Source organism: Lepidochelys kempii, chromosome 8, assembly GCF_965140265.1.
Source record: "Lepidochelys kempii isolate rLepKem1 chromosome 8, rLepKem1.hap2, whole genome shotgun sequence".
NCBI classification, from domain to species: Eukaryota; Metazoa; Chordata; order Testudines; family Cheloniidae; genus Lepidochelys; species Lepidochelys kempii.
The window spans coordinates 6,264,475-6,281,650 of record NC_133263.1 but is presented as its reverse complement, the minus strand read 5'-3'; the positions used below and the strand labels follow the sequence as shown (position 1 = coordinate 6,281,650).

Below are 17,176 nucleotides of genomic sequence, written 5' to 3'. Positions count from 1 at the left end.
GTCAGGGGATGCAGTAGTACCCCTAGTTCCAGCACCTATGACTACTCTGGGAGAATTCACCCATATTGTGGGAATCTCCGGTGGCAAAGAACTGATGGCCTGCACTGGAACTGTACCAGTGTAGGCGAAGGGTGTATCTGGTGAGGGGAGGCAATGTGGAGGGGCGGGGGGAGTGGCATAGGCTCGGCTACACCAGGTTCCTCACTTACATCAGGCCATGAAGCACCGTACGCCAGCGGCACAAGTTCAAGTTGCCTCCTGGCAACTTTCATTTACACTGGGGTTGGGGGGCTGAGAAGCAGGGAGCCAAACTGGCTCTCTCCATTGCACCCCAGGAGAATCAAGCCCTAGCATTTTTATTTTTAACTTGCTCTGTGTTTTAAAATATCTAGTGGCCACCTAGGCCTCCTCAGCTGTCATTTTGTTGTTCACTAGGCCACTGAGAACTTTGTGGCGGCAGGGGGCACAGAGCTCAGATCCTCTTGCCACAAAACCACAGGCCTCCCAGTGTGAGACTCACCATGACCTTAGGCAGCACAGAGCCTTGTGCTGTGGGCTCAGAGTTCTATCACCACTGACCCTAAGAAGTTCAAAGTGGCCTGGGCCTACAGAAGAGTGACACCCACCAAGACCGAGGAGGTCCCAGATTTGTTACCATATTTATGATGAACCCCTTCTATACGTTTACTTCAAAATAGCATGTGCTGTGTGACATGATCCAGTTCATCAGCACTTGATGGGCGTCCGCTTACACCCTGCCTCCTGTTACCCCCTACTTTTCCTTCTGATGCATATCCCCCACTAGCTGAAAAACAGGTGGCTCAGTTAAAGGGGGAAGGGGGAAAGAGTGCATGAGAGGACTCCCCCTAAAATAATGATCAGAATGGTTTCTTTTCTATGGACCCTAAAGGATAAGCGCGTCTTGATTGCATTCTGTGTTGTTTTGCTAGGCCCTGGGGCAATACATGTGTTTCTTAAATTTTAACTACATATGGAACCGCCTAACTCAAAATAGAGAAAACATAAATAAAGCCCAAACAACATCAAAGTGCATTTTCCAGGGCATAAAGTAATCTGAAACCAGATCTTAAAGAAGCCAGAAATGTTCTGACAAAAACAGCCAAACATACTCAGCCAGATGAGTTAAAAATAACCAGGCATTCAAAAAACCAGCTAAAAAGAGATTGAAAACACAGACACACTCCTGTTTTAAAAGATTGTAACAGATCACAGGCTACAGCATGATCTGGCTAAATGCTTTGACCCTGAAGGGTCTTTATCTGAGCTGGAACAAACATTTTAATTTTAGGCATTTGTTTCACTGTTGAGAAAGACCCTTTGTAGTCAAAACATACTACAAAATCATGCAATTACTTGTCGAAATAAAGTATGGACATTTTAGTTTTTAATCCTCTTTTTTTTTTAATAGGCTGTGGTTAATTTTGATTGGCCTGGCTTCCATTCTGGGTGTGCAATAACCTCCTTATTGTTTCTTAATAGTGAAAAACTTTAGTATGTTTGAAACTACAATATTGGACATTATTTGATACAGACAATGGGCTAACTAAAACCACTGGGTAAGCGTATGCAATTACAGACATATAAGGACTGATTCTCGGAAGTGCTGAGTGCCCACAGATCTCATTGACTTCATCCTGAACGTGTTCAGTACCAGAATATCAGGCGCGCGCCCACACACACAGTATCTTTACATATACATTCAGAGTATATGTACATATGCAGATTTGTATGCTGGCTAGACTGGCTTATAAGAGAAAAGCAAGACTAAAGAAATTAAATACATATCGCAGCCTCCATGAGAAACAAAATATTACGACTCACTCTGAGACTGCTGCAACACCCCTGGTGGAAAACACTTAATATGATGCATGCAATAAGTATTGCAATGGGACCGTTTGCAGAATAAGGTACTAGTCGGTGTGACTAATGGTAGCAGAATGTGGCCCTAAGATTATACGCTTATTATTCTTGCCAGCTCAAGAGTTAAAATTAATAGCAGCTCACCAGTTATGTAACATGTGACACGTCTGTTCTGCTCTGAGATATCAGCATCTGTGGTTCTGAGCGTGGCAATGACCTGCCCAGGCTCAGCATTCTCAGTCACTGAACCTTTGTAGACCTCTGAGGTGAACTGTGGAGCATTATCGTTTTCATCGGAGATGGTGACCTCCACCAAAGTTTGGGAAGACAGCTGGACTTTCCTGCCATGGTCTGTGGCTACCACATAAAAACGGTAGGTCTCCTGAGCTTCACAATCCAGCCCTTTCAGTGTCGTGATCCACCCACTCTCACTATCAATGGTGAAGAGTCCTCTGATGTTGCCAGATTCTGCTTCCAGGCTGTAGGTCACCTGTCCGTCGCTCCCTGTGTCCTGGTCATTAGCGGTAACTTGAATTACTGTGGTTCCTGATGGCATGTTCTCCGTGACAAAAGCCTGATAGGGATCCGCCTCAAAAACCGGTTTATTATCATTGACATCTTTCACTTGGATACTTACTGAGACCAATGAGACCAGCTCGGTCCCCTGGTGTGAGCAGTGAGCCATTATGTCAATCTGGTACCATTTGGTCTTCTCATGATCCATGGCCTTCTTGATTTTTAAAGCCCCTGTTTGCTTGTCCAGTGTGAATACCTCATCCTTATTGCTTTCAGCGGTGGTTCCCTTCACCAGGCTGTATATGATGGGCTCCTCTGCCACAGCTTTAACTGATCCTATTTCTGATCCTTCTGGAAGGTCCTCAGATGCTGAGAATGTATACAGTGGCTCAGAAAACCTTGGCAAGGACACTTCTCTGGGGACAATCTGAAGATTCACTGGGACATGAGAGTTCCAGTGAGGGGGTCTGCTGTCTTCAGCTTTGACGTTGAAGTTAAATGCTCTATTTTCTAACCCAACGAGGCTCTCTTTGACTTTAACAACCCCAGTGGCAGCACTGATCTCAACAAGATCCTCCGCAATGCTTTCTACTGAATCAACAGAGTAGGTGACGTCTGCATTCACGCCTTCATCAGCATCATAAGCCAGGACCTGAATGACTGGGGAGCCTTTGCTTACATTGGACTGAATGGACAAGGTGTATTCAGAGGCTTTGAACTGAGGCGGGTTGTCATTCTCATCTGTAAGGATTATCTTGACTGTGCAGAAAGCCACCTTCCCGCCCCCATCCTTTGCCATGACTTTAATAGCAATGACTCTCTCGGTAGGATTTTCCCGGTCCAGCTTCTGCAGCGTGGCAATGTGGCCTTTATTGTCTATGGAGAACTTCTCCTGGGCAAGTTTGTTTATGATAGTATAATCTATACTGCCATATGGGCCGTCGTCTGGGTCAATAGCCAGAAGCTCAATCACCTTGGTTCCTACCTCGGCATTTTCAGCCAGCTCTGCTTCATACACATTCTGCCAAAAAGATGGGCTGTATTTATTTGCATTGGTGGTATTGATGTACACGGGCACAGTGGTCTTGAAAACCCCATCTGAAGCAGAGACCTTGAGGTTGTAAGATGACTCCAGGTCCTTTCTACAGCGGTTGAGCATAGAAATTATTCCAGAAGTGCTGTTGATGGTGAAATGTCTTTTGTCATTGCCTGAGAGTATTACATATTCCAGTCTGGTGATGTCTCCACTGTCAGGGTCCAGGGCCTGGACCTTTATCACAGTATGGCCACAGGTGGCCATTTCGCTCACCTTGGCTTCATACTGAGGTTGGCTAAACTCGGGGGGGTTGTCATTTATGTCTGCCACGTCAATGATTACTAGGGCTTCGCTGCTAAGTGGGGGAATTCCGTGATCTGTAGCTCTTACTTTCATGAGAAACTGGTGGTTTGTTTCATGATCCAGCACGTGGGCCGTTGTGATTTGTCCCGTGTTAGGGTCAATATCAAAGGACTTGGTAGCATCTGAACTGTCGTCCAAGATCTGATAGGAAATTACTTTGTTTCGTCCTGAATCCTTATCAGAAGCAAAGAGCTGGACAACAAGGGTCTGAGCTGGCAAGCCTTCTGAGACAGATGCTGTGTAAAGCATCTGAGAAAATACAGGTGGGTTATCGTTAATATCCTCCACCTCCACTTCCACCGTGGCTTCCGAAAAGGACCCCAACGCTGTGTCCGTGGCTCTCACCGTAAATGTATGTTTTGTCTCTGATTCGTAGTCCAGCTGCCCAGTGACAGTAAGGACACCGGTCTTGAAGTCAGTGTTGAACAGTTTAAGGGACTCTTCTTCCATGATGTTGTAGATGAGCCGCAAGCCTTCAGGACTACGAGCCTGTGTGTGGAGAATAGGTGTGTACAGGGGGATATTTTCCGGCACTTTCACTGTATAGTAAAGGCTTTGGAACAAAGGATTGGATTTGTTCCTCACAGTGATTAAAACCTCTTCTTCAGCATGCAAGGGAGGCTCGCCAATATCTCTAGCAATAACTTTAAGGGTGTATTTATTTAAAGCTTGATAATCGAGGGGTTTCTTGAGCGAGATATCCCCCAAGTAGGGGTCAATCCAGAAGTACTCATAGAACTCTGCTAATGAATAAGTAATGGCTCCGTTGTCTCCTATGTCTCTGTCAGTGGCAGATACCTGAAAAACAACATCACCCGGTTCCGTACCATCTTGAACTGATGTGTAATACGGAATGTTCTCAAACTGTGGTGGATTGTCATTGACATCCTCCACATAAACCTTGACTGTAGCCTGAGATACCCTGGGTGGGTTTCTACTGTCCTTTACTTCCACAGCAACCTCGTACATGTCCTGTCTTTCACGGTCAAACTCCACATGCTTGGTCTGCAGCACTCCTGATGTCTGGATCATTTTGAACCTCTCCGTGCCATTTAAGAGGGAAAAAAAGAGTGGCTCATTTAGCTGATTCCCCCTGACTCCAAGAACAATCAGAGTCTCTTGATCCGTAGAATTCTCCAGCACTGTTGCAGTATACAAGTCCTGATCAAATTTTAAGGCAGTAACTTGGGCTTTGGTTAAATTTATCCTGACCAGAGCAGTACTCTTATATAAGCCATCACCAGCTCTGACTGTGAGCTCACGATAACTTCCCAGGAGGGTAGCATTAAGCACAGAGATGAGACCTGTGAGTGGGTGAATGCAGAAAGCATTGTCAAGGTTGCCGTCCGCTATGCTATACGTCACCTCCGAATCTGCATCTTCTGCTTGCACTTCCAAAAGCTCCATGCCTGGGTGGGCAGGCAGCAAGACAGAAAGTTCATAAGTGTCATTTAAAAATACTGGAGGAGAGTCATTCACATCTTTGACGTGGACTATGACCTTGGCAGGCGTGGATGCAAATAAACAGGGATTACCCTTGTCATGGACATGTATGTTGAAGTAGAAAACCGGGATGAGCTCATAATTGATGTCGGCACGAGTGGTCAGCGTTCCCATGCTCGGATCTATATTAAAATATTTCAGTGCCTCCTGTTCTAAAATTTCATAGACCAGCAAGGCATTCGAATCTTGGTCAGCATCTGTTGCATGTGCTACCAGTGGGGCATTGTTTCCATCCATAACCATGCTTTCCAATGGAGCATTCTCGCTGATCCAGCCGACGAAGGAAGGCTGAACAAAGGCAGGTGCATTGTCATTCTCATCCATGACGTAGATAAGCACTGTTACGTCCGTAAATGCTCCTCCCATGTTGGTGCCTCGGACTTTCAGCTGGTAAGATGAGACCTGCTCAAAATCTAAGTTCTTCTGAGTGGAAATAAGGCCTGATTGATAATTCATAGAAAATACACCATCCCCATTTCCTTCTTTGATTTCATAGCTGACAGGTGACACACTTGTGGCTGAAACCAGGATAAGAGGAGAGCCAGCAGCAATAGATTCGCTGATCTCTGTGATGTATTCCACCTCTGGAAATTTAGGAGGGGTGCTGTCGGAGGGTTTAATGTGAATGTGGACTGCAGTGGAGTCCTTAAGTTGGGGGAACCCTTGATCTTCTGCCTTTACAATGAGCGTTAACCGCTCTTGTTTGGACTGGTCAAGTTTCTGGGCAACTGTAATAATTCCAGACAGCGAGTCAATGCTGAAGAACCCTTCACTGTTACCTGAAATAAAAGAAATGGCAAAATCAAGAGATTAACTCACTCTTTGGCCGTGTCCTCTTGGATTGTTTCCAGGGACGTTCCTGGTATCATATCAAATGACTTGTGCTAACCATTATCTGTTTCCTTCATTGGGAAATAACAATCTATATTAATGTATAGATTGGTTTGGGGTGCTGGAACAATTTGTATAGTGGGGGGGTGCTGAGAGCCATTGAGCCAAACTATAAACCCCACGTATAATGGAAACCGCTTCAAGCCAGGGGGTGCGGCAGCACCTCCCGCACCTCCTAGTTCCCACACCTATGGGCTGGTCTTCCTCTAAACATAATGATCCTGCAGTAAACTATAGGCAAACTTGTAAATAAAGGATAAGGATTATTAGAAAAATTATTCTTTAATTCAGGTGAATTTAATGCTGGTGAAATGCGCACTTGAAGTTTTCCATTTTTGGATTGAACAGGTACAGCGTGGGCTGTGCCATATCCCCCTGCCCTACCCTGCCATAACTTATTATTATTATAATAATATGTGTATTTCAGTAGAACCTATGAGCTCCTGTCATGGCCCAGCATCCGAACGTGCTAGGTGCTGTACTAATACAGAACAAAAAGGCAGGCCCTGCCCAAAGTGCTGACAATCTAAGCAGCCAATGTGGCACATCCTTAAGTGTTTGGGTTGTACTGTTAGAGTGATAAAATATATGACCATTGCAGTCTGTGGGCACCTTTGAACTGGAGGGACCATCACTAGGAATTGAAAAGAGGTACTTCAGTTTCTATAGCAATTAATTCCTTGGTGCCTCTACAGAGACAGCCAACAAGAAAGGTGGTGATAAGTTTGGGGATCATTAGCAGTTAGATGGAGACCATCCACTTATTTCACATAGGCCATCAAACAGCAGTCTGGAGGCTGCTGCAGCTCCGTGTTTCAATCACTAACGTCTTAGCTTAGACTTGAACTTGTGACCCAGGGGTGAAATGATCTTCTCTAAGAAAATATGTTAATATTCTGTAACATGATAGAGGAATGAACAATTTCTAAATGTGCATCCACGTACTGCTCCCATTTCCAACCCAGGCTGGGGATAGATATAGCCATTAGAAAGGGCACAATGTGCTGTAATTGTCCAACAGGCTGGGGCCCTTTTTAAGGTATCCAGGAATCTGGAGCTCGTTCAGCTCTGCTGGCCCTGTGCAGTCAGGCTGTACGTCAGTTAGAGACGTTAAATGTGCCCTGGAAGAATGTTCCTGCAGCAGCTAGGCTCTGGTGGCTTGAAGATATGAGGCGATAGGGAACAGTGTGAGTTTGTGCAGAACTGAAGTCAGAGCCGGGGGACTGGGCACAAGGAAGAAACGTCAAGAGGTATTATTCCTAGCAAGCCTTCTCCTGCAGTTCAGCAACAGTGCTGATTTTCCAGGCACTTTCTCCATTTTTTAGGAGCTGCCTGTCTCCTTCTACCAGAACCCAGAGAGAAATGAGATTGGATGACCAACCACAACTGTATAGGGTTCCTAATGACACTTTCTACATTGGGTGAGGCTGAGTCTGTGCACATCAGGAGAGGTCAAGGGGTCTGTTTCTACAAGGGGAGAGGCAAAAGCAGCTTCCCAATGAAAGAAACTCAGCATGCTCCTGTTGCCTCAGCCACGGAGATAGCTCTGTTTCTGCTCTGCAGATCACAAGAGCTCAGCAGTGGTAATATTGAGGGTACACAGAAACAGGACCAGCCACCGAATGGTGGATCCCACTAACTGGACAAGATTGCTCCAGTGTCTGGATCCATGTTGCACGCATGTTCTTTACTAACACTGCCCTGCCTCATGTCCCTCACCTGCCTGAAGAGAGTAGTGGATTTCAGCATTGGCTCCTTGGTCCTGATCCAGGGCTCTGACTTGTACAACCTCTGTGCCTACTGCCACTGAGTCCAGTGCCTCTGCTTCATAGTGGACGCTGACGAACTGGGGAGGGTGAATGTTGCAGTTCTCCACGTGGATGACAACCCTGGCAAAGTTCCGTTTGATGGGGACTTCCTGGTCCCTCACCTGAATGTCAGAGAGGAAGAGCAGGTTAACATTATGCTCAGTGAGGGGAGGGCCATTACTGGGTAATGCTTCTCAGTTACTCTTCCAAATGCTCATCAAGACTGAGATGTTTTGACTGTAATAACCCTGTACTATGGGTAGTCCTCAGCAGGGACTGAACCTATGCCCTTAAGAGCCGAAGCACAGGCCTCTACCAATTGAGTTGAAGGAGTAATTTTGTTAGCTGGCAGCAGTAATAGGCTCTTAACCTCGATGTGGATCAGCCATTAGCACATTTATCTGGTGTGTTACATGGTGAAAGCTAAAGGCCTGCCTTTCCCTCCCCTCTAAAAGTGTTGGCCCCAGTTTAAACTTCTCAAGCCACCCAGCCATATTTCTGATGGACAAAGGGACCCCAAAGCATGTTCCAGCTCAGCAGGGTGATGCTTTGGCTCTAACATACCATCACTGTTAAGATGTGCTGCAGCATGGATTGAGAACTGAGCCCCTCTGCTGTCATGATGGCGCCGCTGCTCGGATCCAGCTGGAAAAGCCGGGTGCTTCTGGGATCCACGCTGCCATGGAGGGTGTAGATCAAACCCTTCCCTTTGTCCTCATCTGTTGCACTGACCCGAAGGATTTCTGTCCCAGGGGGAGTGTCCTCAGGAATTGTCAGCTCGTAACGGCTCTCCTGGAACTGGGGGCGGTGCTGGTTAATGTCAATCACATGGACGTAGGCCTGCAGAGGAAGTAGTGCATTATTCAGGGGAGCCTGTTCCGGGGCCCAATCCTATTCACTAATCAAAGGGTTGCAGGAAAAATTCAAAACACAGACTGACCAGTAAATAGTGTGTGGTAAAGTTAGGTACGCAACTGTTGTGCCTTTGTTTCCTGAATGCAGCCATTTTGTGCTCATTTCCGTGCAGGCTGTCCAAGAAGATGCCCACTGTGCTCTTTTCATTGAGCCTTTATCTTTGCTCACTGTAATTTTGTTGATCTCTCAGTCTAAAAAGCCTGAAAGTGTCTGCTGCTGGTGTATGGAGAAACACTCACCGTTTGCCCTGAAAACATGAATGCAGCCACTGGTCTTGGCTTTGCTGGCTAATGTCAGGCTGTTGCTTGTTAATTTCACACTGGGAAACTGAGGGAGCGGGAATGGTGGGTGGGTGGAGCTTGTACATATCAGGAGCAGTGTGAAAATATTTAAAAAAGAATAACCCCCTTGAATATTTTATGGTAAAACCTGCAAACCGCAAACCCTATTTCTGCTGCGGAGGTTGGCTGGTTCCTTCCATTATCCAATACCCCTGAATCCCTCCCTTGCCCTCCCCATTACACCCCCACCTCTGCACCTTTTGACCACATCTTGCTCAGCCCGCTGTAATGATTTGCTTCCTTTTTAACAAAATCAAACATGCCATAGTGTTTTGCAATAGCAAGTTTGCTGACATCCCGTAGTGGCCACTGGTGCCAAAATAAACTGATGATGAGATTGTGGGAGGCCGCAAATGCGCATTAGCCAAAGTGGTGTTTGTTTTTTATTTGGAACGATAGTTTGTGACATTGAAGATAGCAGGTGGTCACCAATGAATTTTGGTGGAATGGCAGCCTCTGCCTGTCTAACATCCTTGCTAACCTCCCCCTACATACCACTCCAGGGAATTTCCCACAACGAGTCACCACAAGGAGCACTGATGGGTCAGTCAAGGTGAGAATTCCGTTGTAAAATGCTTGTTGATTTTTGACTACTCCTTGTCTCTGCAGGGTAATGGTCTGAGAGCGAGCAATCCCCCTCAGGGTGGAGCATCCTCAGCCTACACAAGTGGAGAGGGGATGTGCTTTTGGATACTGAATTGAGGAAGGGGTAGAGCAGAGAGCCCATGTCTCCTCCTTTCTGTTCCCCAGCCTTCTCTCCACGTCACCAGCCTGAGAGTAGTCCCCTTTGTGCTGAGAACGAGAGAGGTTGCTGCAGTGCCAAACAGGGAAGAAATGGGGATAACATTTGAATGGGTGTATCCCCCCGAAATTGGTCACTGCTGCCCTTTCGGTTCTCAGGGCCTTGGGTCTCCGCTGTGTACAGCGCTGTACTCATACTGATCCTCCGCTGCTACATGTCCTCTCTGACCTCTCACTCTCGCTCCTCCAGCCGTAAGAGCTGAGCAAAGGACCTTGATAAAAGGATTAAACAGCCTCCTCCTTACTCATCCCCCCCAATTCCCTTCTTTCACTTAGGTTGATTTCCTGTGGGACTCTTCTGCTTCCACTCTTCTGATATAAATGACTAAGGGATTGAGTGCAAGAGTTTAAATTAGAGTGTACAGTCCTTGGGGCGCAGGCCTCATCTTCCTAAACCCTGAGCCTGGGGAGCGTAAGAGGGATTTACAGCAACCCCAAATAGGCACAATGCAATGAGACTTGCATTGCTAGGGCCCGATCCAAAGCCTGTTGAAGGCAATGGAAAGATTAGCAACTTTAACCGCCTTCAGGAAGGGTGGGAACTTACCTGGGTCCTGATGAAACTCGACCCATCAGTGACTTCTACTGTAAGGTTATAGCTTGGCTTCTTCTTTGCATCTAGGGCTCTCGCAATGACCATGCTGCCTGTGCTCTTTTCAATATCAAAATCCATGTCATCGTCACCATCTGGGATGGGGAAGAGAAATAAAACGGAGGGGTGTGTGTGTGTGGGGGGGGGGGGGAAGCAATATAATAAAAGAAGAATTTTGCTCCAAGGAAGCTGGGGTGTGTGTGAATTAAAACTTGGCAGCTGGCAGGCATTCTAAATGTCCCACCGCCAGGACATGGAGGGAAGTATGTAGATAGGACCGGAGGGAGGTCCCATGGGGAGGATGAGTCAGTGAAAGCCTTTTTCTTGTTGTTTGGTAAAGAATCTAAAAGGCCTGATCAAAGGCAGAGGGAACACTGGGGCATCTCCAGCTGAAGAGAAGGTCTAGGAAGGTGACCCAGGCCTAGAATTGTCAGGGGAGACAGAATGTGCTGGCTTCACATTGGGCGGGAATTTTCCTCCCTTTACCCCCATCCCAGTCCCCGAGGGGAGCCCTGTGTTCCACGGATTGCCTCTAGCCCTCAGTGTAGTCACTGCAAGAGCTGGGTGGGGGAAGGCAGAGCTACTAAGTCTCCCAGATTGGCTAGAGACTCCCAAGTTTGGGCACCCGTCCCTGGGCACCGGCTCTTAGTTCTTGCACTCATTGGGAGGACAGGGGAGTGGTTTGGAGGAAGGAGCTCTAGGCCACATCTGTATAGTAAGAGCCCTGGATGGAAGCATTAGGGATCTAAACCATGCAGACCCCTAGGAGCCCTCGAGAATGGTAACCATGGAGATCTGGCCTTGAGGACCATAACCCTCAGCTCACTCACAGCCACAGAGAGGGCTAGAGGACTGGTAGTGAATAGAATGGTACTATGTAGCTATGTTGCTCTAGATGTACTTCTGTGGCCATGGGCGGTTTGGGGGCTACACTCTAGGCAGGGTTTCTATGGTCAGGACATCCCATTGTGGGTGAGCAGTGGGAAATCTGAGGGACAAAGAGAGGGACCAGAAAGGAGATGGAGATGGGAGAAGCTAGGCCAGAGGAGTGGCCAGGGGGAAACTCTAGCTGTGAAATAGGGAACTGAACAGAAACAAGGGTTTGAGGAAAATCTCAGATGGGAGACAGAGAAGAGGGTGGGAGGGAAGAAGAGTGATTTTATGCGAATGATGCCATGGATATTCAAATTTGAAAATTAGGGCATTACCTCATTTGCATCCACTCTACAGATTTCTAGAGCTACAGGCTTATCACCTATGGGAAAGGGGGTGACTTTGCACAAGGGAAAGCTGCAGTGGATTTCAAACTCCAGGGTCGCACTGACAGTAAGTTAGTGGTGTCCTTCCCTGCCATGGCAGGGAGCCTGCAAGCTCTCGGAGAAGCCCAACGCTGAACAGCTGCAGAAGCAGATGGCACTCCCAGTGTGAGCAACGGCCATTTCCTTCAGCCCAGATGGCCACATAGCACAGACTCGAGGAACTCAGTGGAAGACTCATTCCTCATGCTATTGCTAGGCAGCCCAAGGATGACCGCCCCTGCACTGAGTCTCACACTCTATTTGCTTGTTATTCACATATGACATGCAAAATGCCATTGGAATAAGCTGGTTTATAGACGGTTAGAGGCTGTTAGGGCTATTTATCATGTGCCCCAACACCTCTGCCAGACAGCAGCCAGATTCCCCAACATTCTGAATCAGGCGTATTTTCCTATGAGCATCCAATGGTGCAGCTATCAGGGTGTGTGGGAAAATCCTGATTGATACAGTGCAAGACAGACAAAAGAAGCCGAGGCTGAGGAAAAGAAATTGACAAGTGGCTTCCCTTCCACCAGCATAAGCGATCAGCACTCTAACCTCACTTCCATGGGGAAATGGCGCCAGAGGAGAGGAGAAAACCAGGTAAGTAAAGACCCCAAGTAGAAGAGGAAAGAAGATGCTCAGAGCCCCCCAAGGAAAATGTGAAATCCCTCCCCTCTCTTCAGCTGCTACCCCCTTGAAGGAGGCTCAGTCTAGGCTCCCACCCTCTCAGTTGTCAAACCCTGCCTCCAGTAAGAAAAACCCTGATATCAGGGAAAGGCTAGTCCCAAATTCCGCACCAAGGCTTCCTGATTTCTGCAGCATGAGAAGTACAGCATTCAGCTGCAAATCACAACTTCACCAGCCGCGTAAAATAAATTAAACAATACGGATTCAGATGCATGGTGATGCAGCACTTCACAAAGTGCCGACTAACAGCCAATGCATTCACAACTGCCTTTTCTGAATTTGGCATGCAGGAGATCAGAAAGGGCCCAAACTATAAGGGAAGATAAACGCTGTGATGAAATTCAGAGGTAAATATCCTGGGGGCTATAAAATCCAGGCAAGTGGTAATAAAGCCAGAGAAACGTTGGGTTGGCATTGTCAGTGCTATACAAGGTCGAGGCTCATTGTTAATTGTATTTGTACTTCATTATCCTGGCCCAAATGCAAGAGAGGCGGGAGAAGGATTTACTCACACACTTAAAGCTCTGCCTGTGAAGGACAATTCCTGCAGACTGGACCCCAGCCGGGACTAGGCCAAATAGGCACGTGACATAATCTCCCCATGGTACCAGGCGCATACTGAGCACTGAACAGCATGACAGTTCTGAATCTCTATCTCTGCCCAGTGTGATCCATGGACAAATTCACCCCAACTTCACAGGCTGCCTTCCCACAAAGTTGTCCCAGAGGGGAGTTCTAAAAAGGAGAACTGTCCTGGGTAAGCACTTCCATCAGAAGTACGGGAAAGACACACAGTCTATATCAAACCTGATCTCATGGAAATCGTAGGCTATTTAAGAGCAGACTCAGGGGAGGAAGAAGAGGAGGAATCCAGAAAGAACTGTTTTCTAGAGGAATCATACAGTGCCCTGAGCAAAGCAAGCCTGGTAACCAAGTCAGCCAAACAGAAAGCTCAAAAGGTCTTTTACCAGGCTGCACAGCCATGATTGCCACATATTTCCCATGAGCCATGTGAGTCTGTCTCACCCGCAGCATCTTCCAAAGCAGGAGATTTCATTATAGATGGGCAAGTGCCAGAAATGTCACTGTAAAATACGATGGGTAGTTGTTCTTGGGCACCGACTCTTTTAGTGGGGCAGCTATGTTTACTGTGTAGTCAGTCTGAATGTCATTCAGTGCCTACATGGAGGCTTCTCCTATAATCTTAAGTAAACTGCTTTGTTTGCTCTGGGCATGTATGTGCTGAATGCCCAGAGAACTGGGGCAAAATTCTTCCAGATCTTAGACACCATAGCACTAGTTTCCCACTGGTGCCTCACCTGTGATGTTAAACCAGAGCTGGCTGGGTCCCATCTCAACGCTGATCACTCCCACCATGTGGTTCACAGGGTCCGTTTCCATCACAGCAAAGTTAAAATGCGGCTCGTCAAAAGCTAGTGGCTCTGAGGAAGGGCCTGGGCTAAAGACCCAACTGATGTGAAGCCGCACGCTGGAGGAAAGTGGGGGGCTGCCACCGTCTGTCGCCTTGACCTGCCAATGAATACACAGGCTGAGTTTCAGAGAGAAGTCTGGTTTAGCAATCTTGCACACTAACCAGGTTGGGCTGAAATTCTCAGGGCCCGGCTCTGCATGATACTTCCCTGCAGTTTCCCTTTGAGTTTTAAGCCTGAACGTGCCCATAAACCACAAAGCAAACCTCACTCATATGGGCAAAGTTTGACCTGCTTTCACAGAGACGTCATGCAACCAAATTCCTATTGGTCACAAAGCAAACCCTTATACTTTCCCAGGCTCACTCCAAATCAGACCCATGCTTGTGTCAAAGCAGAGAGGGACCTGGGCCAGGAGCCTGGATCCAAAAGCCCCTGAAGTTGGCAGGAGTTTGAACCTGAATTGAAACTTTGTGAGTTGGGTTCTGGCTCCTCTCTGCAATGGATCTGAACCAGAACCCCAAATCTAAACACCTCTAAATCTATGGGAAAGCTCAGACGCAGATCCAAGCCCAAGTGACATCATGTGGAACATGATATTCTCCCTGGAAGAATGTGGTGCATTCCACCTCAGACTTTTCCTCCATTTTTCATACCTCCATCTCACTTTCGCTGGTTCTCTTTGTCCCTCCATCTGTGCCTATCTCCCCCTCCCCACTCTCTCTCTCTCTCTTCCATGTGTCCCTCTCATCTTATCCATCTTCTTTCTCTCCTCTCTGATTTTCTCCCTCTCTCCTACTTCTGTGTTTCCCTCTCCGCTTTCCCCCTACCCGTCTCCGTTCATGTGCATTCTCTCTCTGTGCCTCTCTCACCGTTAGTATGTTGTATTCCGAGGCAGGGAAAGCCTTTCTGGAGAGCACCGTGCCTGTTGCAGGGTTGATTGTGAATATCCCCTCCTCATACTCCTCCATGCTATAGGTGACCTGTCCATTCTGCCCCACATCACGGTCTGAGGCAATCAGCCTGCAAACTGGCAGTGGAGCCTCAGAAGCTGCTCTCTCCTGGAGCTGAACCATGAAGAGTTTGTGGGGGAAGCTGGGAGGATTGTCATTGGCATCCAGGACCTGGATCACGACTCTGGCAGTGGACTTCAGGGTTGGATCTCCGTTGTCTGAAACAGCAACCTGCAAGCAAACCAGGGGACTAGGTAAAGGAGCATCTTGTCATGAGCCAGAACACAACAGCCAACCCTCATCATGAAGGGCAGTTGTAAAAATATAGGGTGGTTGTTTTATGTATGTGTATTTGTCCGCCACCACGATTTGAATGTCACTTCCGCCGCCTGGATGAAATTTCAAACCTATACAACTGCATGTGACCAAGTTATTCTCTGGCGTTTGCAGCTTGCAGAAGTTGTGTGTCACACTACGTGGTGTTGTCTAGGGCTGGTCCACTTAAGAGGAGATGCATTTACAATTGCACCTTGTGCTGAAGGGCTAGAGATACTTGCTCTTAGCACTGAAGGTCCCAGATTCTAATAGTCCAGGCCACGGGTCATTATAGATATAAACTCTAAGAACCTGATTCTCCTCTCATTTACACTGATATAAATCAGGAGTAATTCCATTGAAATCAGTGGAGTAAAACGGATGTGCTTGAATCCAGTCCTACTCTTGCTACACAAATATATACGTTATTCCAGGGTTCTGGATGCATGAACAGGCCGTCATGACCTCCCCATGGTGTGTGTGAGCTCTGTGCCAAAAGTCATTAAAAACTGACACCCTAGACTGAGCACAAGGTCTCAGATCTGACCTGTGATCTTTGTGTGACAAGTTATTGATAATGTTTTGGATACAGGGACTGTATAAGTTTATGGAGGAGATGCTATGATGGGATAACATGATTTTGGCAATTAATTGATCTTTAACTATTCATGGTAAATAGGCCCAATGGCCTGTGATGGGATGTTAGATGGGGTGGGATCTGAGTTACTACAGAGAATTCTTTCCTGGGTATCTGGCTGGTGAATCTTGCCCACATGCTCAGGGTTCAGCTGATCGCCATATTTGGGGTCGGGAAGGAATTTTTCTCCAGGACAGATTGGAAGAGGCCCTGGGTTTTTTTTCTCTTCCTCTGCAGCATAGGGCACGGGTCACTTGCTGGAGGATTCTCTGTACCTTGAAGTCTTTAAACAATGATTTGAGGACTTCAATAGCTCAGACATAGGTGAGAGGTTGATTGCAGGAGTGGGTGGGTGAGAGTCTGTGGCCTGCATTGTGCAGGAGGTCAGACTAGATGATCATAATGGTCCCTTCTGACCTTAATATCTATGAATCTATGAAACAAATGGGATGGAGGTTCTTTGTCTTCGTTTAGGATTTGGCCATTTTCACTGATGTGTTTGTGAAATTCTTGGAGGGTGGGAGAAAAGGAACAGAAAAGTCCTGAAACTGTAGAATAATAGTGTGCTGAAATATCTCCCAAATGATTATGGAATCCACAGAAATATAGAAAAGGGGCAGGAAAATTCACCCTTGCCTGGAACTATTGAGTTTAGAAACAAGGAAGACATTGACAAATGTACTGAAGTGACTGAGCACAGGCGCTGGAGATAAGAGCTTCTGAGTTCTAATACTGACTCACCCCGAGGCTTGGGGCAAGTCACTTAACCTCTCTGTGCCTCAGTTTATCCCTCTGTTAAATGGGGATAAACAGATCTCTTGGGGATGCTGTGAGACTGAAAAGGTATGTGTGTGTAGAGTGTTCTAGAATTACTAAACATTATTATTAGGGAGGAGAGGGCTGGTTCCTCAGCACAACTGGGGATTCCTTCAGCTTTATGGAAATCACTCTACTGTAGGGGAATCTCCTGGTGATGTAAAGGCAGCATAGCTTGCTCTGTACCACCCTTGCTTTCCTTTCTGCATAGGGGCCAAGTTAACGCTCTGGCAATCCTGGGCTGGTGGAATGGTCCATAGGGTTCCTGTGCCTTCTCTAACTTGTACTGGGTGTTAGTTTGGCCCCAGCAGAGTTCTAGGATTGGCGAGGCCCCTTCCCTTCCCTGCAATCCAACGGCACCCAGCATGAGCTCAGTGCACCTGAGGACTG

At 47.1% G+C, this 17,176-nt stretch overlaps 1 protein-coding gene across 4 annotated transcripts in view; it reads right to left on the bottom strand.

Moving 5' to 3' along the window:
- Positions 1-17,176, bottom strand: part of FAT2 (FAT atypical cadherin 2) — an 83,849-nt gene that overhangs the window by 33,563 nt on the left and 33,110 nt on the right. For all 4 annotated transcript variants that reach the window (XM_073355298.1, XM_073355301.1, XM_073355302.1 and 1 more), the window contains exons 5-10: positions 14,938-15,249; positions 13,955-14,165; positions 10,603-10,742; positions 8,563-8,838; positions 7,910-8,120; positions 2,026-6,078 (exon numbers count right to left, since the gene is read on the bottom strand). In XM_073355298.1, the coding sequence (XP_073211399.1) occupies positions 2,026-6,078; positions 7,910-8,120; positions 8,563-8,838; positions 10,603-10,742; positions 13,955-14,165; positions 14,938-15,249 (5,203 nt within the window). The remainder of the gene's footprint in view (positions 1-2,025; positions 6,079-7,909; positions 8,121-8,562; positions 8,839-10,602; positions 10,743-13,954; positions 14,166-14,937; positions 15,250-17,176) is intronic.